The following is a 27,966-nucleotide window of genomic DNA, read 5'->3' as shown; positions in this document are numbered from 1 at the left end:
ACAACTATATGCATGTGTGGGAGCCTGGTGTGTAAGGTAGCACGATGCATTCGAACGATAAAGCACTCCCACACTCTTTAAGAGAATTAAGTTCAGGATTTGGATATAGGTTGAAAGTGTGAGTTACACTTAACTACAGCTTGCTTTCCGAGTTGATCTTCATGTCTCGGTCATGTTAAGCAAAAGGCTCTACAGAACACACTGGCACATTCGTATTTTACTTACTTCAAGACTGCCAGCTCCTATCTTCACTCAATTCCCTTGCCCATTCAGGCTGCCAGCTGTGGTCAAGCAGCTGGTTGCCCTGGGTCTCTGCCAGTGCTGCTTTATGCCAATCGTAAAGAGGTGTACAAGTTGTCCATTGATGCCACTTCTATTGGCATTGTGGCCTCAATTCAAAATGTGCTCACTGAGGCAACAATCCATGTCCAACCAATGTACAATGCCATCCCACTTGGCACATTTTAAATAGATGGTTTCTGATCTGAGGTAGAACTGAATGTCTGCCTGAGCATTGTCAGAACTTACTTCAGGTAAAGGGAAAATCTGAGCGTCCCAGTTTAAATCCTCATTCGCTTGCCAGGGGTGGAGTAGGAGGAGGCTCTTGTGGAGAAAATGAAGCAAATGCCGACTTTCTGTATCATATAATCTAGGTAAGTTTTGATGCAGGACTTACCACCCCATTTCCATTCCCATTCAATCCCTACCCCAGTGCCATCTTAACTGGGCCTTTTTTTAATTGGCGGCCAATTTATCCTGTAGGGGCCTCATTAAGACATGCTAAGCAGGGCAGGCCCATGTCATTAGGAACCATGTCATTTTAATCCCAGCAGGAAGGTGGAGGAGATCTTTTTAAGGTCATTTGAATGTTTTCCCTTGTGGGGTCAGGAGGAGCTGGAATTCCCAACTGGGAAGGAAGGACTTCCATAAGGATCCCATCGCCCCCCCTCCCCCCCCCCCCCCCCCCACATCTTTCCACCCATGAAATAGCCCAGTTTTCCCTCCCACTGCATGGTACCTCACCTCTGGGCCAGGCAATCTTTGATCCACTCAAATCTGGCCAGCTGCCTCTTCACATCTGTTTCAGGCTGACAGCTGGCAGGCAGGGTAAATAAGAAGTCCAGCTTTCAAACTGATGACCTCGGGTAAGTTTGATGCTCACCTCCCGCATTCTCCCTTTTTCTATCAAACCTGCTCTCATGTATTGATGCTGCAGCCATTGTATTTGCAATAACCGTGTTCGTGAATCTTAGTTCAAAACTTTCTGGCATGTTGTCTCCAAACACTGAAAGTTTAGCAGTGTTAATATAAAGAGAGTTAATTCCGTTTCGAACAGTGGTGGGCTTAACGGAGATTGAATTTGCCAAAACTGAAGAGTTCATTAATAGATGTCAACACTTGTTTACAAAAGGAAAGTTTGAAGAAGACTAGAAATTTGCCACTTGTGCAGGGAGGGTTTCACAATCTGGCCTGATCTAACCAAGTTGGTGTTACAGGAAAGTGACTGAGTGTATCTGCAGGAACTGTTCTAAAAGAGCACAATCTCTAACAATCAACAGATTACAGAGAGATAAGATGGGACACCAAATCATAGGGTGAACTTTTTGACTTGTATCCTTTATTATTTTAGACAGAAAAGTGTGCGGAATGCAAGGCCTGAGTTTTCACATTTGATCCTGAAGGAGACAGAGCTGCTCATTTGGAGTGGGAAGCCAGAAACTTGCCTTCAGAATGAAAGGTCTGTGTAACACCTTGGTACTTTTCAGAGTTGTCGTTCTTGTGAAAAAGAGCAAACAAGCCTCCTGATGTGGCTTTATTTTTCCCGATAATCCCAGGCATTGTTGTCATGGCCCTCCTGGGAATTTGGGAATTCAAGTCTATCGTCATCATCCTGCTCGAAGGACCATTTCATTCTTCCCTCCCCATGCACGGCTGGTTACAAATCTTTCCCCGTTCCACTGAAAGCAAAAGTTGGTGTCAGAGCTGCTGGTGGGGGTGAGGTTTCCTGCTCAATGTTAAGCACATCTTCCCCCTTGCTGCCTACTACTGGCCAGGCCCACTAAATGTAAAAGCCATTGACCCGAAACATTTGGCTACCCAGAAGGAGAAAGAACAGTTTGGGCCAGTATTCTTATTTCCCCATTTTGCTGTTTTTCTGGAAGATTGTCTCAATGCTCACGTATGTATGCAGTCCCATGTCGGGAAACTGGAACCGGCTATGGCTGGTCATTGATCCTCATCTACCCAATTCAGAATCCACCTCCGGAGCCCCATCCGATTAAGGGCTTCAGGTGGGCAAGAAACCAGAAGGCCCAATTAGAGGGTCCACAGTAATGTCTGGCCAGCAACCCCATGGGGAGGAGTGGGCAATGCTAGGAGGCGATAACCATGGCTCAACATGGAGGCACCCTTGGTTGCCAGCAATTAAGTTGTAAATTGAGAGGCATCACGGTGGTGCAGTGGTTAGCACTGCTGCCGCTTGGCGCCGAGGACCCGGGTTCGATTCTGGCCACGGGTCACTGTCCGTGAGGAGTTTGCAAATTGTCCCGTGTCTACGTGGATTTCACCCACACAACTGAAAGATGTACAGAGTAGGTGGATTGGCCACGCTAAATTGCCCCTTAATTGGAAAGAAAAAGAATTGGCTACTCTAAAAAAAAAATTTTAAGTTGTAAATTGAAAAGCCCAAGGCGCTTGGGCCATCAGGTTGAAGGGGAAAACTCTTCCAGAGGCCTATTCAGGGATGAGGCTGCGGTTTTCATTCTCACAGCTTGTCATTAGTGCATGGAGCCGCCTGGCCTTTCCACCAGGAGACCATCAAATTAAGCCGAAGACCTCAGCATGGTAGTGAGGAGATTGGGGAGTATCATACTGATGTTGGTAAAGTATAAGTTCAGCTCAAAATGCCCCTAAGCTTGCCCTAAGTGGAATATAGAAGGAGAGGGCACAGTTTCAAATTTGCGGGTCTTCTGTTTAAGATGAGATGAGGAGGAATTTCTTCTCTCAGAGGGTCATTAGTGTTTGGAATTCTTTCCCTCAGAAAACAGTGAATGCTGGGTCATTGAATATATTTCGATTTTTGATTGTGACAAGGGCGTGAAGGGTTATGGAGGGGCAGGCCGGGATGTGGAGTTGAGGCCACATCAGATCAGCCTTTATCAAATGGCAGAGCAAGCTTGAAGGGAAATATGGTCTACTCATGCTCCTATTTCTGAGGTTCTTTTGTTCATAGAATCATAGAATTTACAGTGCAGAAGGAGTCCATTTGGCCCATCGAGTCTGCACTGACCCTTGGAAAGAGCACCCTACTTAAGCCCATGCCTCCACCCTATCCCCATAACCCAGTAACCCCACCTAACCTTTTTGGACACTAAGGGGCAATTTCGCATGGCCCATCCACCTAACCGGCACATCTTTGGACAGTGGGAGGAAACCGGAGCACCCGGAGGAAACCCACGCAGTTCTTATGGAACAGGCAGTCAAGCTGCCTGCGGGTCCTCAACCCGCCCTTGGGAAAATTCCATGGAGATGAGAACACATTGGAGAACTGTCCTGATGCGACCCCCAGTCTTCGCTGAGCTGAGAAAACCCAGCTTGTCGAGTCTGTTTATCTCTCCATAGATGCCTCCTGATCTGCTGAGTATTTCCAGCAGCTTCTGTTTTTATTCTGACATATTTGGGGATACTGGGGGAAATTGTAATTGAAGTAAAAGATCAGTCATGATCGTACTGAGGGTCTACTTCTACTTCTAATTCTTGTGCATTAATAAAGTAGTGGTGATTGGAAGAAGAAGGCCTAGTCAAGACATCCTCTCTTATAATTCAACTCCCACGTATTATATTTGTCGGCATTGCCAACGAGAGCTGGCAGTTTCCTTCATTCTCAGGTTCTATTTGTCCCTTTAAGGTCAAGCAGGTTGAGTGTGTCAGCCTATAAATCCTTCCAAACACACCAATGTTTGGCGGTAAGAGTGGGAGAGACTCCTCGTCAGCCATGCTTGATGTGGAGTGGTGTACATCAAGCCATAAGCCTCTGATGACAGACGAGCGACCTTGCAGAAATAACTAACTATGGAAATGGATAAATATCTGCCTTAGTGCACCGTTGGGTGTGGAAAGAGAATAGAAGAAACTCAGCTAAAAGACCTGTCCCCAGGGCCTAAACACTAAGCCAGAGGTTCATTCTTTTTGCCAAAACAACACAGGGGGAACTTTCGGACGTTTGCCCAATTACTTATCCGTAGCCTCCCTCTTTGCACAAGTTGTAATAAGTGAGACAGCTTTCTTTTTCTTTGACATTTTATTATTCTTGCGATAATATAAAAATGCTCCAGTAGCTTATTTATTGGAAATGGAAATAAATTAATTTTGTCCATGCATGTTTATTGTAAGATTTTGCAATGCTGTAATAATGTGCATATTACACAGCACTTTTCTATGATTATAAGCTTAACACTAAATTATTGCATAATAAAGCACATTTAATGCAAAAGAATCTAGTTAAACATAGACATGCCCTCTATCATACTGTATAGGTTTCTCTATTGCATCTAGGAATATTAAACAATTGTATTTCGGAACATATTTTTCTGGTGCTTTAGCGATATTATCAGATCAAAATATATTGCTGTGTCGTGTCAGTTCAGTGAACGTCCAGTTAATTCAGCAAGCATATCGGGGGGGGGGGTCATTTTTCAAGATGGTCATTCTGATGGGAGCCTCGCCCATAGTTTCCATGTATTGGGAGTTTTTTGTGGACGGTACGGCGAGTGAACGATCAACAAGGCTCCAAGGCAGCTGCATAAGCTCCCACCATTTCTCCTGTACATACAGCACAATTCAAGTGTATACTAATGTGCTGTTAATCCTTCAATGGTGCTGTTTGCTCAATACTACCCAGACTTCTACTTGCAAATTGCAAAACTGTTTCCACCGAGGGCCAGTAAACATTTACGGTAATTGGCAACAGAACCAAGATGGAGGAGGCCGATGAAAACTTTTTTAATGCAGTGAATTGTTACAATTTGGAAAACACTTCCTGTAAGGGCAGTGGGAGCAGATCCAATAGTAACTTTTAAAAAGGAACTTTATACAATTTTCAGGGCTGTGGGGAAAGAGCACGAGAGTGGGACTATTTGGTTAGGGCTTTCAAAGGGTGGACCGAGGCACGATGGGCTGAATGGCCACCTTCTGTTCCCCTTTCAGACGCCAGACTGACCTTTTATCTGCTTCCAACATTTTATCATAGAATCATAGAATTTACAGTGCAGAAGGAGGCCATTCAGCCCATCGAGTTTGCACCGACCCTTGGAAAGAGCACCCTACCTAAGCCCACACCTCCACCAGATCCCCACACATCCACCCTATCCCCGTAACCCCACCTAACCATTTTTGGACACTAAGGGCAACTTAGCATAGACAATCCACCCAACCTGCACATTCTTGGACCATGAGCGGAAACTGGAGCACCCGGAGGAAACCCGCGCAAACAGGGATTGGTTTTAAACATTTACAGAATTGAATTGTGATGTATAAACTTACTGATTGACTGAAAATATTAAATAAAGATAGTTTCTGGTTTTTATTTATACTTGCTTCTGTTTTGCGATTAATTTTCTTTCATGATTTGTTTTTTGACGTCACAATTTAGATTATCACAGCATGTCGTTGAATTCTAAGCCATTCCTGAATTTGATGACTGGTGAGCCAGTCATGGTGTTGTCAGAATGGGAATGATGTCCAAATGCTACTTGGTGTTGCTGGCTAATAGACAGGAGTGTACGGCATTGACGTAAAGAAGCTGTAAAGCATTTGTCTGCATCTGGAAGAGAAAAGGCAAGTTAATATTTGGGAGAAACCTGAAGTTTGCACCAGGATTCCAATCTTTTGTTTCTCTGTGGTTGGAAGCTTTTGGAAAACCAGTAGGCTTTTCAATCTCTCAAACCTGCTCTGTCAGCCGGTTAGATCTTGGCGAATCCACCATTAGAGGCGATGGTAGCATAGTGGGAATCTTCATAGACCAGTACACCAGAAAACCAAGTAGATATGCTTGGGACAAGGGTTCACATCTCAACATGGCTGACGGTGGAATGTAAATTCAACAATTTAAAAAGAAATTTGGAACTAAAAGCTATAGCCTCAGGAATGGTGACCATGAAACTATCATTGATTGTGGTACAAACCCATCAGGTTCATTAGTGTCCTTTAGGAAGGTAATCTATTGTCGTTACTGGGTCTGACATATACATGACTCCAGACCCACAGCGAGATGGGTGATTCTTAATTGCTTTCGAGGGTAAATTAGTGTTAAGGCAACAAATTCTGGCCTGGCCAACGATGTCCACATCCCATGAAGGACAAGTTTAAAATTTAAAAAATCTGCCGTTGCTCTTTATCCCTTGACACTCTCATCTAACACAAAGCTACCAATTTTGGTTTTGAAAGCTCCAATCATACCCAAACACCCACAGCCTTTTGTGATTTCTCCCATTGACGTGGATTTCCAATTTCCTGCTTTTGTTCCAGATTTCCAGTCTTTATAGCCTTGCTTTGTATTCTGGGATGCATCCTAATGGTGCATTAACAGGTGAAGTCTGAAGATGGAGTAACAATATTCTGTAGATCAGAGGAAGATGATAATGAGCCAACAAGCAACTTATTTTGCTTTTTACCTGAATGGACTGTGTACAATATGACTTAAAAATTCCAAATTTTAACTAGAAAAATGGGTTAGGGATGTCACAAGCTCGACTTATAAAGTGTCTTAAATGCATGCTTTGTAAACCCTCTATCAAACAATAAGCAGTTAATTCAACAGAGATAGGATCAACATTTAATATCAACATCAGATTGGTTCTGCTACCAGACGTAATTGCAGGTAGCACTTCAGTCTGGTCAAGTCATTTGAAAAACTGCAGGTATGAAAATGGACTGAGGAGTACCAATTTTCCAATCCAAACTTGCAGAGAATCAGATACCTAACTACAAATTCGGGCTCGGAAAATCTGCCCAAACAATTATATCAGGAGGTGACTTTTCTTTTACTGGCCAGAGATTACATTTCAATATAGTTCCTAACAGTATTTATTCCAAACTAACACATTTGAATTTCTGCCATTACTAGACTATTAATTGTCCCCTTTGTTTTTTTAGTTTAGAAGATGTACGACTAGGAATCATCTCAAACTGCAAGTGCTAGACCAGCAAGACTTGCTTTTTTTTTTTAGCTCTCGCTCTCCCTGAACTGATTTGGAGAGTAGGGTCTTCCTTGTTTAAATCACAATCCCAGTAAGGAGCCTAAAACACATCAAGAGCTCAAGTGGGATGGGAGGTTTGATTCCATTGCCGTCGAGTCGGAGGTATCGGAGACGAGGCTGTTGATCCATTGACAGCACCAGGTCAATCATGTTGACGGGTATGGGACAGACCTGAGCTCCATTAATTTCTGTGGGTTGAAAGAAACACAGCTGTGGGTTAATTTTGTGTTCAGGAAAAAAACTAAGTTATCATTGAATTTATTTTCATTTTTGCCCTCTGCTTTCTGAGATGCTGAGAGATTGAAATATTTCAGCAGACCCAAGAAATGGGGGAGCAATTCATTCCAACATCTGAATACGTAGGTCCAAGGTGCGCATGGTATTGGGCCTTGGGCTTCATTCTATGGAGGAACAAGAAGTCCCCAGCAATAAAATGATGAGCAACTCACTTCTGCCCACCATATTGGAGGCATAAGAGGACATTTAGCACCCACGGAACATGGATCAATTTCTAGCGATGATGCTCTCATGATGAGGAAGCCCATAGTGATGAGGAAGGGCTACAAAGCTAGTCTCTTCATGAAGTCATTGTCATATCACCCCATCCGGTTCACTAATGTTCCTTTAGGGAAGGAGAGGCTATTCTTCTGGCCTGACCTAGATGTGACTGCACATCTACAGAAATGTTGACCCTGAACTGCCCTCTGACACCCACATCAAATGAATAAATTTGAAAAACACACCTTTTTCTGAAGCTTTTTAGGTGCTATTGGTCTCATTGCACTTTGACTTAATCTAGCTAACTTTTGGAGATTTGGGTAACCTTGCAGGCATTCCCTACACAGGCTCCTCACCAGGAAGGCACTTGTGGTCTGTGCTGCACATGTTTAGCGCTGAGTGAGCCTCAGGACCTGATAATACAATACTTGACTATCGATCAGATCCAAGCAACGGGACAGGGACAGCTTGTATGTAGGAGAAGGTTAAAACCTCAATTTTAATCTCACTCTCCTAGCAGGAGTGAGCTGGGTGGGGGATGGTGGGATTGGAAGTTTAAGATGGCATTTGAGTTTATCTTGCATCACTCTTGAACCATTCATGCCACACGCAATTTTAACTGCTGAGTGAGAGCTGCCCACAGCATTTGTTTGTTGGGAGAGGGGGTGGGGGGGGAGGGGGGGGTTAACTGTGAGAGGGGGTTGTTGGTAGTGATGGTGGTACTGTGGATGGGTGCTAATTAGAGAGGCAATGTTGTGGTGAGATTACATTATTGTGATGATCCACGACTTTGGGCGGGATTCTCCCATCGGGAGTCTAAGTGCCGACGCCGGAGTACAAACCGGAGTGTTTCACTCCGGCGTCGGCGCCCGTTCCCAGACCCCTATTCTCCCCCCACCGTGGGGCTAGCAGGGCCGTTGCTCGATTTATGGGGGCGGGGTCTCGGCACGCCGTCAGAGACCTGGGGCGGCGTAAAAGACCTTGGGTCCCGCGCCTGCGCAGTTGGGCCGGCGCCAACTAGTGCATGCGCGGTGGCCGTCCTCCCCCAGGCCGACCCGCACAAACATAGCGGATGGATCCAGGCCCACCGGCGGAAGAAAGGAGGCCCGCCGACAGAGAGGCCGGCCTGCCGATCGGTTGGTCCCGATCGCGTACCAGGCCACTCCGGAGGCCACCCCTGGGAACGGAGCCCCCCCCCCCCACAGGCCGCCCCCAAGCCTTCGCGACGAGTACCCGCCGGCAGCGACCAGGTGTGGCCGGCGCCGGCGGGAGTAGGCCATTTACGCACGGCCGCTCGGCTCATCCGGGCTGGAGAATCGCCGCTCGCCGTTTGTGGCGATTCTCCGAGCAGCCCGGCGTGATTCACGCGCCGCTGGTTTCAGGGGGGGTGGGAGAATCGCGTACAGGGGTCGGGGCGGTGTGGCGCGATTCACGCGGCGCCCCGGCGATTCTCCCACCCGGCGGCGAGGGGGGGAGAATACCACCCAGAAACTCTGGTTCATCGAAGGCTGCGCAGGCACAGTCTGATCTCAATCTTTCCCAGTTCCCGCTCCCCACCTGGAGATCCGGACAGAACTCTGACCATTTTGGCCTGCCATGTCTGTGGTTACTATCCTATGTTAAAATTGGGGCTATGGTAGGGCAGCACGGTGGCACAGTGGGTTAGCAGTGCTGCCTCACGGCGCCGAGGTCCCAGATTTGATCCCGGCTCTGGGTCACTGTCAGTGTGGAGTTTGCACATTCTCCCCGTGTTTGCGTGGATTTCACCCCACAACCCAAAGATGTGCAAGGTAGGTGGATTGACCACAATAAATTGCCCCTGAATTGGAAAAAATGAATTGGATACTCTACATTTAAAAAAAAAAATTGGGGTTATGGTGAGAGGTCACACAACAGAGGCAAACATGCCAACAAAATGGATGACCGCTAAAACGATGCAACTGAATGCATTTCAGGCGCCATTAATTAAAGCTTACAATCCATCATTTTTAATAGGGCAGAAATGAAGAGCTGCCTGTTGCTAGGTTCACCCAGTTATAACCTCGACACATTTTCGTTTATATGAAGTATGATGGCTAGAAGAATGATTTTCCATATAGCAGCGAGTTAAATAATAATCAGATTGGGAAATGCAGGGTAATGCACATAAATATCTTCAACGGTTCTCTGAAAGGCAGGGCGACAACCTCCAGCATGGGTAGGGCAAGGAGGCAGACTCTAAATTCACCCCAGCTGGAACAGGGATCGAACCCTGTGCGTTGGTTCCAATGTGATCCACACCAGCTGATGAACCAACTGAGTCGATCTTTATGGCATGTTTCCTTCAAGCGGTACACTACTCCAGGAACTCTGAATTTTAAAAATAATTCATGGGATGTGGGTGTCGCTGGCTAGGCCAACATTTATTGCCCATCCCAAATTACCCCTGAGAAGAAGGTGGTGAGCTGCTTTCTTGAACTGCTGTCGTCCATGTGGTGTAGGTGCATGTACAGTGAAGGGACGACAATGCAATTCCAAGTCAGGATGGTGAGTGGGTTGGAGGGGAGCCTTCTGGTGGTGGTGTTACAATGCATCTGCTGTCCTTGTCCTTGCAGATGGTAGCAGGTGTGTGTTTGGAAGGTGCTGTCTAAGGTGAGTTCCTGCAGTGTATCTTGTAGATGGTACACACTGCTGTTACTGTGTGTTGGTGGTGGAGGGAGTGAATGTTCCTGGAAGGGCTGCCAATCAAGTGGCTGCTTTGTCCTGAATGGTTTCAAACATCTTCAGTGTTGTTGGAGCTGCACTCATCCAGGTAAGTGGAGAGTATTCCATCACACTCATGACTTATGCCTTGTGGATGGTGGACAGGCTTTGGGGAGTCAAGAGGTGGGTCACTCACTGTAGGATTCCCAGTCTCTGACCTGCTCTTGTAACTACAGTGTTTATATGGTTGTTCCAGTTCAGTTTCTGATCCCGAGTGTTAGAAACAAGAGGAAGCCTTTCACAATGCAGAATGATTTCTGCAGCTGGGGCAGCACGGTAGCACAGTGGTTAGCACTATGGCTTCACAGCGCCAGGGTTCCAGGTTCGATTCTCGGTTTGGGTCACTATCTGTGTGGAGTCTGCACGTTCTCCCCTTATCTGCGTGGGTTTCCTCTGGCTGTTCTGGTTTCCTCGCACAAGTCCCGAAAGACGTGCATGCTATTAGGTAATTTGGACATTCTGAATTCGCCCTCTATTACCCAACAGGTGCTGGAATGTGGTGACTAGGGGCTTTTCACAGTAACTTCATTGCAGTGTTAATGTATGTCTACTTGTGACAATAAAGATTATTAAAAAAAAAAGGATTTCTGGAATGTACTGATCACACAATGAAGAAAGTTACAAGATTCACAGAGAAATGATTATTAAATGCAAGAGTTCTGGGATCATCTTAAACAACAGTAAACAACAGTTTGCCCGCAAGTACACCTGCAATAAATAAATGACAAAAATCGCAGAAAATCATGGAAAACTAGAATCAATGGACAAAATTGACAGCAGCGTTATTGTTTGATAGGATCATTTTTGCGTGAATGGGATATCAGTCAGTAATGTTGTCTGTGGTTATGGACTTCAGGATATTGTAGGTGTGCTGTCCATCATCTTCAATAGTTGCCATGAGGGTTACTACTGCTGCAATTTCCCACTTTATGCTCTCAGTTTGTAGAGATGGGATTGCCCCTCACATGTTTCTAATCCCGTTGCGGAGGGCAACTTGCGTAAGTTTAGGCATCAGGTTCTCTGGATTGGCATAGCAACTGGGCACTACATAACTAACAAAGGATCAGATAGAGTTTACAGCTATATTGCACTGAACAAAAATCTTAAGCAAGTGTTCATTTCCTGTTCCAAAAATTCCTGTTGTCCAATCTTTGATTTTACTTTTACTTCAACATTCCAAATCAGCATTCGTAATGGGAGCTCCCTATATACCTCAGTCCATAGATGATCATGATCCATAGGAACACAGGAGCAAGAGTAGGCCATTCAGCCCATCAGGCCTGCTCTGCCATTCGATATGATTGTGGCTGATCATCCACTTCAATGTCCTTTTCCCACACTGTCGGTAGCACGTGGTTCGCACTGTTCCTTCATCGCGCCAGGGACCCAGGATTGATTCCCGGCTTGGGTTACTATCAGTGTGGAGTCTGCAAGTTCTCCCTGTGTCTGTGTGGGTTTCCTCCGGGTGCTCAGGTTTCCCCCCCACAGGTCCGGAAAGACGTGCGTGATTGGTGAATTAGACATTCTGAATTCTCCCTCTGTGTACCCGAATAGGCACCAGAGTGTGGTGACTAAGATTTTCACAGTAACTTCATTGCAGTGTTAATGTCAACTTACTTGTGACACTAATAAAGATTATTATTATTCAAGCCACTATTCAGTAGTGAAGTTGTGGTTGCTCATTTGTCTGTCCCCCACCAGCTTAGTTGGTAAATGGCAGCCGGCAGCCAATTTCTCAGACCAATGTAGAACTTTTTGTGCCTGTTTGTTTTAAATGTTATGTGTACATCCTGACACATTAGTGCAGTTACTGAGGAAATGCTGCAATTTTGGAGTTCTAACTTTCAGAAGTGACGTTAAACCAAGTGGACCTCAAAGATCCCAACGCAGTATTTTGAGGAAGAGCAGTGGACTTCTTTCTGTGCTCCAACTCTCTTCCCGCACCCAGTGGTGCAGATTTTTGATGCTTCCATAGCTAGTAATACCTGGAACAGGTCGCTAGTCTGTCGCCATGACCTTACAGCTTAAGGGGAACCACTCAGCATCAAGCATGGCTGACCAGGAGTCTCCCCCCCTCTTACCATTGGTGTGTTGGAAGGATTTGCAGGTTGACACACACAGCCTGTTTGGTCACATTATGAACGCACTTTTCTTGGCCATCCAGTCCTGGGGTGGGACTCGAAGCCGGAGCTTCTTGCTCAGGGGTACTACCCACTGCGCCACAAGATCTCCTTTTTCTATGTACTGACCACTAATTATTTCTCAGTCAGCATTACTTAACAAAAAAAGATTATCTGTTCATGACCTTATTGCTCTTTGTGAGAGATTCCTGTACACACATTGGCTGCAGTGTTTCCTGAGTTATAACAGCGTCTGGGCTTCAATTGGATGTAAAGTACTTTGGGTCATCCTGAGGTCATGAAAGTCGCTATATAAATGCAAATTGGTTTGTTTAGAACTCAGATCCTCAGCCAGACTCTGTCTTTCAAGGACCATAGGCATAAAGATTTACCAGTGCTAACCAAATAGATAATACTCCAGGTCCAACAAAGTCTCAAAGGAAATGGGACGGAAATGAATGAAGGTTTAAATAACATAATGTTGGCCCAGTAACATTAGGAAGTGCCGATAAAACAGTTTTGAGAAGTCAAATGGATGGTATTGAGAAAGCTTTAGCAGGTTAAAGAACAGTCGACATGAATGACATAATGTCCTGTTTAATCAAGACCTCAAAGTATTCAAAGGATATCATTGATAATGGTGTGCAAGGAAAATTAAATTAGATTATATACTTGGAACTGTAGTCTGCTTTTCATAAGGCTTCACTCCAGTGATTACAGTAAATTTATAACCTATGGTGCAGGTTTCAAAGTTGTCTAGAAACATGAAGTGAGGGATAGTGATAAACTCCAATTCAGGAGTAAAAAATGAAGTCAGGTGGAATTCTTCAAGGTAACAGATAATAAATGTGTGGAATGAGCTACCAAGAAGGACTATTGGTTCAACCGGTATAACTTTATGATTTATGAATGGAAATTCTTGTAGTGTCTACTGATTTCCATATCCAAATTCTGATGATATCTTATAGGAGTGGAGGCTGGGCCATTGAATATGTTCAAGGCTGAGTTGGATATATTTTTGATCTACAAGGGTTATGGGGGCAGGTAAGAAGGTAGAATTGATGCTCTGATCAGCCAGGTCAGCCATAATGTTATTGAATGGCACAGCAGGCTCGATGGGCTGAATGGCCTACTCCTGCTCCTATTCCTTATGTTCGTGAGTTCACTCCCGTATGACAATTCTGCCCCAGAATTGCAACTTCATAACATCTGCCCAACAATCTCATTGATTACCAGAGTCAACAATTTGGCGATCTATTACTTCAAGAACCATAAAACTACTTAGGGCATGCATTGCAACAGGGGCAACATTGGCGAATAGCCCGTATGTGTCATATCTGGTCATTTCTGAATCTAATTTCTGTGGCTTGCCCAGTTTGTGAATAATGCTTGAAATGCACTTACTCTTGTTCTCAAAACAATAATAACTTGTTACTTACTTTTGATTTGATTGTGGTCAAGGTACAAGTGTTCAAGACTAAAATGGATGGATGGGACTGCGGTGAGTTGGTTGTGAGACAGCTGCAAGTCTATTATGGACGACTCATTAAAAACAGTTTCAGGAATTCCAGTGTCAGAAATCTCATTATGGTTCAGCCTGATCGAGCTCAGCCTGGGCAGACCGCTGAAGTAGTTCTGTGGTATTGTCTTAATGGCGTTATTGTCCAAGAAGAGTTGCAGGGTCGAAGCGGGCAGTTGCATGGGCATTTCCTTCAAGCCATTTTTGGCCAAATTAAGCTGCATCAGAGTCTTCAGTCCTCGAAAAGTGTTCACCTCAATGGCAAAGTCCCTCAGATTGTTCCCCTGCAGGTCGAGGACCATCAACTTCTCCAGGTTGGTGAAGGCTCCCTCGGGAATGCTGGAAATCTTGTTCCTGGCCAGGCGCAGGTGCTCTAGGTTGCTCGGCAGGGGTGCAGGCACTTCCTCAAGATTATTATCTTCTAAGTAGAGGTAGAGCAGGTTTTCCATCTTCTGAAAGAGACCCTTCTCGATGTTGCTGTTTGTGATCTTGTTCTTATTTAAGTTTATCCAACTCAAATGTGTTTTGTTCTTGAAGGCCTTCTCTGAAAGTGCTTCAATGACATTGTTCTGAACGTACGCATACAAGACCCTTGATGGCACTTTGGGCATCTCTCGGAGGTTTTGACTGTCACAGTACAGGGCATTAGAAAAGTTAGGAGGGCATCGACACTCTTTCGGGCATTCATAAAAATATTCCATGCGCTCTATATAGTTTGACATGTCCTGGCACCAAACACCACTGCTCAGGAATAAAGCAACTAGAACGGGCTGAACCACAACTTTCATGTTCGCAGCTACCCTGGGAAAAAAAAAGAGTGGTCAAAAAAAACAATTGTTTCTTCACACTTTTTGTTCAGCATAACTCTATATCAGATGAGGAATTTTATAAACGTGGTGGGACAATTCTGCCCCACACTCCATGGTGGCTGGAGTGTTATGATTAAAACCATGCCCCCACTGCCCTTCTCTTGCCCGATTCCCTCAGTGATTAGTGGAGCCATGTCATCTGCTTAAAGAGGCAAAATTGTGAGACCAGTGACAAATAAAAACAGATCAGTAAGTTTCTGGAAAGTTCTTCGCTGCCTACCACTGGTAACTGAAACAACTTCAGGAGATCACATGAGCCCAGTGTTATCTCCAAAGCAAAGCTTCCCAAAACGCTTTCCCAGTGTGACTCATTTTAATGCCTCAGTTTTTGTGTGACCCCCAGGGTAAAAAATTGAGGGATACGATAGCTGTTGAGCAGGGAGAGTGGGGTGTCGATGAATGGAGGAGATGGCTTTAGTTCAAGATCGGGGTGGGGTTGCACAGAAGTTGAGTTTTGGGGGAGCTGATGAAAAGGCAACATTTTTACCATGTGCGGCACAGTGGCACAGTGGTTAGCAGTGCTAATACAAGTCCCGGGTTCAATTCCAGCCTCGGATGACTGTCTGTGTTTGCACATTCTCCCCGTGTCTGCATGGCTTTCCTCCCACAGATGTGCCAGTTAGGTGGATTGGCCATGCTAAATTTCCCCTTCGTGTCCAAAAAGGTTAGGTGGAGTTACGGGGATGGGGTTAGGGCGCAGGCCTAGGTAAGGTGCTCTTTCCAGGGGTTGGTGAAGACTCAAGGGTCGAATGGCCTCCTTCTGCACTGTAGTGATTCTGTACCATTCTATTCTATTCACAGATTTCTTTTGCGGCAGCAATCGGACTTCAGAGAGCAGTCTGTTGGACCACGACCACCAATAGAAATGTGAGGACTTAAAGGGGCCTCACAGCTGTCAGAAATCAGTCCGAGCCCCACAGTAGCCAATCCAAAACTTTGTTTCATGATCTCACTAGGGGTCATGACCCACAAATTGGAAAGCCCTGCTCTAAAGATACACAATTCTACAGCCACAGAAATGTCACATCTACATCTGCATCAGACTCAGCTAACATCCCAATTGCAATACTGAGGGACCGCTGCACTGTCAGAGGTTCTGGCTGGGGTTTTCAGTCCCCCATGGTGGGATGCACCACGGGGTGTACGGCAGGGTAGCCAAAGGTCTGCTGACTTTCGGCAACACCGGAAGATGCCCACAGCAGGCGGGGCCAGGAAATCCCAGCCTCAGCCTTTCATGATGTTAAACTTGCCCTCTCAGGTGCACATGGAAGATTCCACAACAGTATTTTGAAAAAGAACAGGGTCATTCTCCCCAATATCCTGGCCAACATGCGTCGTTAAAAACAGATGAATTGGTGGCTATCTTGGTGCTGTGTGTGGGATCTTGCTGTGGTGTAATTATGGCTCCCTCATTTTCCTACATTACAAAAGTCTCTACGCTTTCAAAGTACTTCCCTGGCTGCAGCTTGAGGTTGCGTTTTCTCTCTTTCATAGTTTGAAATGGCATCCCATGGGAATTAAAGCAGCTCAAAGACCTCATCAGGGATTCAATGGACAAGCTCGGTAAGAGGAGGGCATGCAAAGCAAGGGGGCGGTGGGGTGGAGCCCTGGGCAAGAAAGGCCCCTGGTGTCCTTGTAGGACCTGGAGGAGTCTCCTGATCCCACAAAGAAACCTGGTCTGGCTGCTATTTCTGGCAGGTTTTGCCTAACAGTGAAATAAATTACCCACATCTCAGGTTAAAGTGGCAGGCTGGGTCCCAATTATATCAACAGATCTCAATTTGCATATTCAAAGAGGCCCTTGGTTAACTTGGAACAGGCATCCACAATGCCTTTAATTTAAAATTGCTAGTTTGGGCTGGGAAAGGTTTCGGTAAATCCCTTTTAACTGAGATTGTGGGTGGGGAGGTGAGTGAGGGGTGATATTTTAACTTCCCCTGCTGAGTGGGGATAGGGGAGTGTGGGATAATAAAGATAAACGATTACATCGAGACAGTATAATCCACCATTGGGTTTACAGTCTGACTGATCAAAGACTCTTCTGCATCAAATCCTGAGGGGAACTTCTGTCTAAGTAGTCCTTGATCTTTCAAAAGGAAATCATGTGAAAATGTAGACAATTTATCCATTCAGCATCCTCACTGTTCAATCCAGACCATCTGCGTCCGCCAGCAAACCCATAAAATATAATGGAGATCTCAAACTGTCCACTCCCCAATCTCAGAAATGTAAAAAAACAATGGCGGGAATTCTCCATTTGTGGGTCTAAGAGCGGGATTCTCTGTTCCCCAAAGCCGTGTGTTTCTCTACGGCACGCCATTCGCTGGCAGCAGGATTCTCTGTTCCCCCCACTTGTCAAGGGGATTTCCCATTGAGGCCACCCCACGCCGCCGGGAAACTGGCGGGCGGGATGCGCTGCCGGAGCAAAAAGAGAATCTGAATGGTCGGAGAATTCCAGGCCAAATGAATATTGTGCGATTCGCACTCCCATTCGGGGTGGTCTTCGGTAAGCGGGTCAGACATTATGATGGGCCAGCACTCTGCCGGTCTGAATTCAGATCAATTCCTGGCCCAGCCAGAATTGTAACCACTGGGCCGGAGTTAGTGCTAAAGAGCCTGACAGCTGGAGCTGTTTGTAACCGCTCCACTTACCGCACACTCATTGCAGCCACCATGAAGACCTGTCCCTCCCGAGGTTGGGAGTCCAAGGTGGACCCACAACTCCATGCTAGTGAGGAGAGAAGGGACACCCTCTTCCCCAGGGTGGGCCGCAGACTCAAACCTGCCCTCCTGAACAGCGCCTTGGAGGAGCTGGAAGAGGCCGTCAGCACTGCCAGCCTCACCAGGAGGAAACAGCTGGTGATACAGAGGGGTGGAGTCACTGGTGAGGCCTCTACCCTGACAGTGGCAGAGAACCAGGGAGGGTCCCAAAGGCCACGGTGCAGGTGTCTTCTGGTCGAGATGAGCGCTTCTGAGGAGTGCCAACACCTGGTGGGCCCCTGATTGAGCTTGGCCATGCTCATCGCATTGATGAAGCAACCAGGAAATGAGGGTGTCCAGAGGGGTGGCCTGGTGGGTTCCTAGATGACCAGAGGCCTTCTGAGCATTCAAATGACACAGCAGATTGAACATCCAGGGGCTGTAAGCAGCACCAAAGGGTTGTGTTAAATCCACAATGGCAGCAATGAGCCAGGCCACCCCAATCCCGAGGGGGACACCCCGAGTCCAAGGACTTGGCACCAAGTCGCTTCCCGCTCGCGCCTTCAGCCCGGGCAGCCACCCCCCCCCCCCCCCCCCCCCCCCACAGCAAGCACAACAATTTTAAAGTATTTTTCAGTGTTTGGTTAGCCTACCACTGCCCCTCAGCAGCCATGGTGCACAGGCTCCGCTTCTAAATACTTATATTAATTCACACTCGCAAGACCTCCGCCTAAGAGGGATGGAGCATCGCGGAGGGGTTGAGCATGAAGTATCCAAGCCGTTAATGATATTGAAATCCGTGCAAATTACCGTTTCGCATGGATCTGATGCTGCGGGGCACACACATAGATATCGCCACCAGCAAGGGACCGGAGCATGATGCTAGAATGACCGGAGCATGACGCTAGAATTGCCACCGGGCGCAAACCGCAATTTTTTGATTATCCGCTGTTCCCCGGCCAATCGCGATTTGTGTTTCCGGTGAAGCCAGGGGAATGTCTTTGGCATTTTTGCGAATACACTGAAAGAAAGATATCAATGTTGAAGAAAATGTTATCAATGTGCATCAGCAAACCTTTTCACTGATACCAGGATACTGGAGGAATTTTATTATACCTCCCGTCTACGGGATTTCCCAGTCCTGCCGAAGGCAATGGACTTTTGAACGGCTGGTAGAATTTTCCGGCCCCGCCCCCATCAACGCTGTGACAGGAATGGAGAATTCCTCCCAATGTGTTCAATATGATCCAACCACAGCATGCGTTTATAGACTTTAAAATACTGAAATGTGCTGAGAAGTTTAACAGGGGCATTTAACAAACCAAATTCAACACCGAGCCACATAAGGTAATATTAACACAAGCACAGGAAATGCTGGATAATCTTAGCTGGTCTGCGAGCATCTGTGGAGAGAGAATGGAGTTAATGTTTCGAGTCTCGATGACTCTTTGTAGCTTTGACAAAGTTGTCCAGACTCGAAATATTAGCTCCGTTCTCTCTCCACAGATGCTGTCAGACCTGCTCAGATTGTCCAGTATTTTCTGTTTTTGCTTCAGATTCCAACATCCGCAGTAATTTGCTTTGAGCTAAGGAATACCAAATCAAGTGACCAAAAGCGTGATTATAGCGGTGTTAAGCAGTGTCTTGAATGTGGCAAGAGAGGTGAAAAGGTGGGAAGGCTTAGGTGGGATTCACAAATCGAGGGCCCCGGTAGCTGAAGGCACATTCACCAATGGCGGAACAATAAAAATGGGGGTTGGTCAGGATCAGATATGAAGGAGCAGAAAGATCTCGGGAGGTTTGCAGGGGCTGGCAGAGATTACAGCGATAGGGAGGGGGCGAGCCTCGGGAAGGATTTGAAAACCTGGATGAGAATTTTCAAATAGAGATGTTGCTGGACCAGTGATACGCAATTAATTACACTCAAGACGAAGTGATTTCATAACTGAAGGCTTTAATCTACTAGAACTTGTTCCCCAGCAGCTTCGGTACAGAAAGTGAAGGCTGCTGGGACGGCACCATCTCTTATACTCCGCCTTCAGGGCGGAGCTACGTGACAACAGCCAATGGTAGACTCCTGGGTCTAACCAATGGTCATCAGCCTCTCAGGTACCGCAATACCTGGTACTAGCAGATTCACCCCCTGTTAAAAAAGAGTCCGATGGGGGTGGTGGTCAGTGGCAACAGTCGCCTTTAACATGGTATGACCAGGTATGGAGGTACTGTGCTGCCGAGGATATTTACAAAGTTCACAGTTAGAGTCACAGCGAAGCAATCAGTCGGTCGGGTGGCCTTGTCGTCCTTCTGGAGCGTCTGGGCTTCGGTGGCGATTCTGGTGGGGGTCGCAGTGGTTCTGACTCCGGGGGCGTGGTTTCGTTCTCCCTGGCAGCTTCATCACCCCTAGGCGGCGCTGTTGGGGCAAAAGGTTGACATGGGGGGGGGGCCTGTAGGGGGCGTCGGTGGGTGGGCGGGCCTAGGCAGGAGCGGTGGGAGCACTGACCCTCCAGTGATGCGCTGGGGGGGGGGGGGGGGGGAATGGGGGGCAACGGTTCGGGGGCGCGTGGGGTTCCGGCGGGTGCCAGGTCCCGAAGGGAGACTGTATCTTGCCGGCAGTCAGGGAACGCCACGTAGGCGTACTGAGAGGTGGACCCTCTCGAGCAACGGGTCCGACTTGTGCGCCCGCACGTGCTTCCAAAGCAGGATGGGTCCGGGTGTCGCTAGCCAGGTTGGGAGCGAGGTCCCGGAGGAGGACTTCCTGGGGAAAACAAGGAGGCGTTCATGAGGTGTCTGATTTGTGGTTGTACGGAGCAGCGACCGGATGGCGTGGAGGGCCATCAGGAGGACTTCTTGCCAGCGGGAGACTGGGAGATTCCTGGACCGTAGGGCCAGTAGGACAGTCTTCCAGGCCGTTCCGTTCTCCCTCCCCACCTGTCCGTTTCCCCGGGGGTTGTAACTGGTCATCCTGCTCGAGGCAATGCCCTTGCTGAGCAGGAATTGACGCAGTCCGTCACTCATAAAGGAGGACCCCCTATCATTGTGTATGTACGCGGGGAAACCGAACAGTGTAAAGATACCCTGGAGGGCCTTGATGACGGTGGTTGTGGTCATGTCTGGGCAGTGGATGGCGAAAGGGAACCGGGAGTACTCGTCAATCACGTTCAGGAAATACGTGTTGCGGTCGGTGGAGGGGAGGGGGCCTTTGAAATCCATGCTGAGGCGTTCAAAGGGACGGGAAGCCTTTATCAGGTGCGCCCTCTCTGGCCGGTAGAAGTGCAGTTTGCACTCTGCGCAGATTTGGCAGTCCCTGGTGACTGACCTGACCTCCTCGATGGAGTAGGGCAGGTTGCGGGTCTTGACAAAATGGAAAAAGCGAGTGACACCCGGGTGGCAGAGATCCTCGTGGAGGGCTCGGAGGCGGTCCACTTGTGCAGTGGCACAAGTGCCGTGAGACAGGGCATCAGGAGGCTCGTTTAGCTTCCCCGGACGGTACAAGATCTCGTAGTTTAAGGTGGAGAGTTCTATCCTCCACTGCAAGATCTTGTCGTTTTTAATCTTGCCCCGCTGTGCATTATCGACCATGAAGTCAACCGACCGTTGGTCCGTGAAGAGAGTGAATCTCCTGCCGGCTAGGTAATGCCTCCAATGTCGCACAGCTTCTACTATGGCCTGGGCCTCTTTTTCGACTGAGGAATGGCGAATTTCGGAAGCATGGAGGGTACGGGAGAAGAACGCCACGGGCCTGCCCGCTTGGTTAGGGTGGCCGCCAGAGCTACGTCGGACGCATCGCTCTCGACCTGGAAGGGGAGGGACTCATTGATGGCGCGCATCGTGGCCTTTGCAATGTCTGCTTTGATGCGGCTGAAGGCCTGGCGGGCCTCCGTCGACAAGGGGAAGGTTGTGGACTGGATTAGGGGTCGGGCTTTGTCTGCGTAGTTGGGGACCCACTGTGCATAATAGCTGAAGAACCCGAGGCAACGCTTCAGGGCCTTGGGGCAGTGAGGGAGGGGGAACTCCATGAGGGGGCGCATGCGCTCAGGGTCGGGGCCTATGACTCCACTTCGCACTACGTAGCCTAGAATGGCTAGACGGTCGGTGCTAAACACGCATTTATCCTTATTGTATGTCAGATTAAGGATTTTCGCGGTCTGGAGAAATTTGCGAAGGTTGGTGTCGTGGTCCTGCTGGTCATGGCCGCAGATGGTGACATTATCCAGATACGGGAACGTTGCACGTAAGCCATACCGGTCAACCATTTGGTCCATCTCTCGCTGGAAAACCGAGACCCCATTAGTGACACCAAAGGGAACTCTTAAAAATTGATAGAGCCGCCCATTTGCTACGAAGGCAGTGTACTTGCGGTCACTATTACGTAGGGGTAGCTGGTGGTAGGCGGACTTGAGATCCATCGTGGAGAAGACCTTGTATTGTGCGATCCTGTTTTCCAGGTCGGCTATACAGGGGAGAGGGTACGCGTCCAGCTGCGCAAAACCTGTTGATGGTCTGGCTGTAGTCAATGACCATCCTATGCTTTTCCCCGGGCTTTACCACCACTACTTGAGCTCTCCAGGGACTGTTGCTCACTTCAATGACCCCTTCCCCCACCAGCCTTTGGACCTCTGACCTGATGAAGGTCCGGTCCTGGGCACTGTACCGCCTGCTCCTGGTGGCGACGGGTTTGCAATCCAGAGTGAGGTTCGCAAACAGGGAAGGCGGGTCGACCTTAAGGGTCGCAAGGCCGCAGACAGTAAGGGGAGGTATAGGGCTACCGAATTTAAAGGTCAGGCTTTGCAAATGGCATTGGAAGTCCAGCCCCAGGAGGGTAGCCGCGCAGAGGTGCTGCAGGACATACAGGTGGAAATTGTCGAATTTCCTGCCTTGGACAGTGAGGTTCGCTAGGCAGAACTCCTTTATCTCCACCGAGTGTGACCCGGAGGCCAGGGAGATCCTTTGATTTACAGGGTGGGTTACAAGTGAACAGCGCCTTACCGTGTCGGGGTGAACAAAGCTTTCCGTGCTCCCAGAGTCAATCAGGCAAGACGTCTCGTGGCCGTTGATGAAGACCGTCGTTGTAGCTGTTGCGAGTGTCCGGGGTCGACTCTGGTCCAGTGTCACCAAGGCCAGATGAAGCAATTGCGAGTTCTGATCGGGCAGCGTGTAGTCGGCCGTGCTGGGGGCCTGGGGCCCCATCCAAGATGATGTCACCCATGGGTCGCACATGGTGTCCGGGGATGAACAAGATGGCGGCAGCAATGGACAAAATGGCGGCGCCCACCCGTCCAGCGTGGTGTCCGGGGGGCAAGATGGCCACGCCCGTGGGTCGCAGGTGGCCCTAGGATAGGGGGGTGGCAGTGAGTGCTGGCCGGTCGGGGCCTGAAGGGGGGGTTGCCGCGACGGTCTATAGTCGCTGGAGACTGCGGCCATGGCGTGGGCCTGGCAGACCCCCACAAAGTGGCCCTTCTTGACGCACCCTTTGCAGGCGGTGGTGCGGGCCGGGCAGCGCGGGCGGGGATGATTCGCCTGCCCTCAGAAGAAACAGCGGGGCCCGGCGGCGTTAGCGGGCCGTCTCGTAGCGCAGGCCTGCGGGGTCAGGGGGAAGGTCTGTGGGGCTGCCGCTGTGGGGTGCCACGCAGCCCAGGGGGCCGCCGCATGGTCGGGCGCATAGGACTGCGCGCTTTTGTAGGCAACGTCCATGGACCCTGCCAGGAACCGGGCCTCTCTAAGTCCCAGGGTGTCCTTTTTTAGGAGTCTTCGGCGGATATCTGAGGAGCTCAGACCTGCTACGAAGGCATCCCTGATTAAAAGTTCCGTGTGCTCGCTCCCCGAAACTTGCGGGCAGCCACAGTTTCAGCCCAGCACCAGTAGCGCCCGGTAGAAATCTTCCAACGATTCCCCGGGGCTTTGCCGTCTAGTCGCAAGCAGGTGATGTGCGTAGACCTGATTTACAGGGCGGATATAATGTCCTTTTAACAGTTCGATCGCGGCATCATAGTGCTCTGCCTCCTCGATAAGGGTGTAGATCCCAGGGCTGACCCTTGAGCGCAGGAGGTGCATTTTCTGTCCTTCTGAGGGGGTGCCTCCGGCCGTCTCGAGGTAGCCTTTAAAGCACGCCAGCCAGTGTTTAAATATTGCAGCCGAGTTCTCCGTGTGGGGGCTGAGTTGAAGGCACTCCGGTTTGATTCGGAGATCCATCCTTCCAGCTTAATTCTAGTAGATTAAATTGATGCGCAATCAATTACACTCAAGACGAAGTGATTTCATAATGTACTAGAACTTGTTCCCCAGCAGCTTCGGTACAGAAAGTGAAGGCTGCTGGGACGGCACCATCTCTTATACTCCGCCTGTCAGGGCGGAGCTACGTAACAACAGCCAATGGTAGACTCCTGGGTCTAATCAATGGTCATCAGCCTTTCAGGTACCGCAATACCTGGTACTACCACAACCAGGAGCTATTGTAGGTGAGCAACAGGGACCAGGAGACAAATCCTGGTGCACTTGTTTACGAGCCCCTTATTCCCCTCTCCCCCATCTCATTAACCGTCCCCCTTAATTAAGTGGAGCCAGTTGACATGTGCTGCTTCAATGATTCTTTGAACTGGAAACTGTACCGGTTGAAGCAAATTGGATATACTCAAGTGAAAAACAGACTGCCTCCTCCCGCTCAAGGGTGGTTGACTGGAAAACCTAACCATTGAGCAGGAAGAGGTTGGGAATCCTGGCTATCAAGTGTGGATTTGAGAACGCTCGATGTAACGTAGTGTTGGGGACAGAGGAGCTGGAACATTGTATCAGGAAACCATGAGGCAGGATGGGGGAGTAAAGCCCTTAACTTACTGCAGAGGCAGACGCTTTGCCTTGTTCACCTTGCAATCCACGTCTGAAGAAATCGTCCACCGTGTCTTCTGCCGCTAATGCCCAACAAACAGAACTCTCCTCACGCGAGGCAAGCAAGAGAGAAAGGAGTTGAAAACGTGGCATGGTCTACTTGGTCAATAATTACCATTGCCCTGGTAGCTTCCAAAGCAGCCAATGTGGTGGGTGGACCATCTGACTGGCAGGCTACTCGGCCAACGATTACTGTTGTTCTGGCAAAGTGTTGGAAATATTTGCTTGTGCCTGGGCCCTGCTAGGGCTTGGGTCACCCTGGTCAGTGAGCATAGTGGGATGGATGAACAGGACTTTGTGGTTTAAGATGAGTTCCAAATTTAAGTGGGGATACAAAATAGACCAGCTGTGAGAGCACTGGAATATCATGTCTAGAGGTAACAAAGGCATAATACACATTTAATCACCTTGATATAAAAGAAATTCATCTGGATTGCATTTTCTAAAGAGTAAATTTTCTCCATTACCAACCCAACATCAAAGGAACATATAGTAGCTGCCTGTTGTTACCGCTTATTGGACAGCTAAAAAAAAAGCAGTAAGTCCTGGCCGATAACCTTCCATTGATTATTGATCCAGGAATACATAGCTGATTCCTTCAGAGATCAAATATCAACTTTACAACTAAATTAACACTTGGAGTTCAGAGATTTTTATTCTCCATGTTTATTTTCGTTCTTATTTTACTTGATTAATGAAGGAGGAAAATGTTTAAGTGAGTCAATTTAATAGGCAAATGCTCCGTGCAGTTAACATATACACTGCAACCATTGCTCTAATCAATTGACTACATGAAAGAAAAAAAAGTTTAGGGCGAGAAAACATGACAAGGAGGTAATAATCTTCCCCCCAAAATGAGGTTGTCAGCTTTATTGCACAACAGGAAGCCCATTAACTAGCACTACTATGTTGTTCTGTGACTTGTACCACATGTTTTTTTACTGTGGTCACTTGGTTAATATTGAACACATTAAATGCCTGCACCCTTTGCTTTACGTGCAATGGTCTTCTTGCTGGTACAAATGTAAACTGTCCGGGACAGACCTGGATGTGCAATGCAGCATTAATCACCAAACACCAGGATACAGGTAAGGAGCTGAGGGGAGCAGGAGAAGGATGACACATGGGGAGACAGCACGGAGCCTCTGAAGTGATGACAGCTAACTCGCTGTCCTGCACTGTGATGGTCATCCCGAGACGGTGTAAGGATGACTAGAGACGTTTCTTTGTCACAAGTGGGTCTCAGACCACACATGCTGTGCCCAACTGCATAGTCCCCAAGCACTAGCTTAGCATTCCAACCACCTGCGATGATTTGTAGATCTGACCGACAGGGTAATTATCTCTTAATCCTTGTTCGAGACCCACGTTCAAATTGGAACGCAGCAACCAAAAAAAAATACAAACAAAAATAAATAGTTTCATCTGTCTTAGGTATTTTTGAAAAATGTAAACTTCTTCAATCAGAACCAATCTACACTATAAAGCTCGAGCCAAGGTTTTCTAGAAAGCAGTGGAGAATTCAACACAGAAGAAACTCCAGCTTGTTAGGAGAGTGGTTTTTTTGATTTAGGAGCTGCTATGAGTTTAACTCATGGACGAAAGGTTATCCCCTTGCTTATTAGATCTGCTTTCACCTGTGTAAATCAGAGCCAGAGATGATTAATTTCCTCATATTTTCAAAACATGGGAAAAAAACATGCTGATAAAGTATGGACATCAAATTAAAGAAACTAAATAGTCATTTGAAAATCTGTAATTATTGTTTTTTGAGATTATCCAAACTCAAGTTCATGTATGTAGAATTATTTAGTTACAGCATTCTCTTAAATAGTCATCTAAGATGGTTCTTCTGCAAAGATAGACTATGCCTTATCAAAGCATTGACTAATTTTGCGACACTCAAACTCATAAATATTCTGAAAAATCTATGCTTTCAAGAAATGCAGTAACAGTTTACCTTGGATTCCAGAAGTTCAGCTCAACTCTCCTTTGGCTTTGCTTGTTCCTCTGTGAGGGCTTGCTCCTGCTACAGGGAATGCTGGATTATCTTAAACAGCTTTCATCCAACCTTGAGTTCCTGAAACAAGGCAGCAACTAAGAGCTCTCCAGGGTCTAGCTTTAACCTCTTGCTCCTACTGCACAGCAGAGCTTAATCTGAAGACACTTTGCACTTTTCTGCAATCTCTCTCGCACCATTGTTTGCCCGTTAGAGATTGGCTGAACCTGCCTGCTGTGTTTTATTAAGGCAGGCTAATACATATACATTGACAAAGTCCTTTTATTTAACCCTAAAATAGCAGACACCTCCACATCTGAAACCCAGAGGAGGGATTGGGAAGCTGGGGGGACGGGGGTGGGGGGGGTTAAGAATTTGTAACAGCTGCTAGTACTGCAGTTAATCTTTTAGAACAAACCATAATTTAAATAATTTTACTTAATACGTGGAACAATGCAAAATGTCACCACTTGAAAAGTATGCAAATTAAAATAGAACCACATGGATTGGTGGTGAAGAAATCTTCAGATCAGCTCATTTTATTCAGTAGTGACATTGTGTATTGCTGTCACATTGCAGAACAATAAGGAATCCCAGCTGTTTACTGAATGATCTTTCTTGGATTCAGGATATAAACCAGATGCAAGGATATTTAAGTCTAACATCCAGGATAGCCGATTCATCCTGTCAATGTCTAAAACCAGACTTCTGAACTATGTGTGTTGAATAAATGTACTTCCTGTAGATCATCAAAATCAATTCTGATCACACACGTGTTTCATCCACATGTGGTAGATGGCCTTTGGCCCGAACAAGAGCTGTCTGGGGCCCTACCTTGAAGGTGCTTTCAGTACAATCCCCCCATTTGCCTCCTCCTCACTGACTCACACATAACCAGGGAAGAGAACAACTCTAATTGGTGTGAGCAAGCAGTACCACTCTCCCTAGTTGCCAATCCCTGCCTTAAATCCAAGAACAAAATGCCTCAGCCCTTGTGCCAGTGGGGACGGTCACACAGTAGTGAGGTTACTGGGCTTGCAATCTAGAAACCTTTCAGAGACGTGAATTCAAGTGAATTGACGGTGGGGGAATCTTAAATATAATACATGGGAAATAGAATGCTGCTTTTACTGATCATAATCATGAAACTAAAGAGCCACCTGTCTCACTAATGTCACCCAAACAATCTATTCCAGCTCTGTCTAACATCCATTTTCACCACAAACAAATTGCATTTATGTATCACCTTTGACAGGAGATCGAAAGCTTGATCAACAAGGTGTTTTCAAGGACCATCTTTAGGAAGAAAGAGAAGGGGAGGGAGGATTAGGGATTGAGCTGCTTGCAGTGCTGAAGGCCCAGCGTGAAAGGCCTTCGTGAA

The 27,966-nt window shown here is 47.4% G+C and overlaps 1 protein-coding gene across 2 annotated transcripts; it reads right to left on the bottom strand.

Moving 5' to 3' along the window:
- Positions 1 to 4,301: 4,301 nt before the first annotated feature.
- On the bottom strand, positions 4,302 to 26,814 carry kera (keratocan). Of its 2 annotated transcripts, none has more exons than XM_072484948.1 (3): positions 26,547 to 26,814; positions 14,056 to 14,936; positions 4,302 to 7,444 (listed from the first exon to the last, which is right to left on the bottom strand). In XM_072484948.1, exons 2-3 carry the CDS (start codon positions 14,921 to 14,923, stop codon positions 7,272 to 7,274), a joined length of 1,041 nt encoding a protein of 346 aa, XP_072341049.1. In that variant the 5' UTR covers positions 14,924 to 14,936; positions 26,547 to 26,814; the 3' UTR covers positions 4,302 to 7,271. The 2 variants fall into 2 exon arrangements, with proteins under 2 accessions (XP_072341049.1, XP_072341050.1); XM_072484949.1 differs by having other exon boundaries at positions 14,056 to 14,931.
- Positions 26,815 to 27,966: the final 1,152 nt, after the last annotated feature.

The sequence above is a fragment of the Scyliorhinus torazame genome, chromosome 19 (assembly GCF_047496885.1).
Source record: "Scyliorhinus torazame isolate Kashiwa2021f chromosome 19, sScyTor2.1, whole genome shotgun sequence".
Taxonomy (NCBI): Eukaryota; Metazoa; Chordata; class Chondrichthyes; order Carcharhiniformes; family Scyliorhinidae; genus Scyliorhinus; species Scyliorhinus torazame.
Note: the sequence above shows the minus strand (reverse complement) of the source record. Positions and strands in the feature narration are given on the sequence as shown.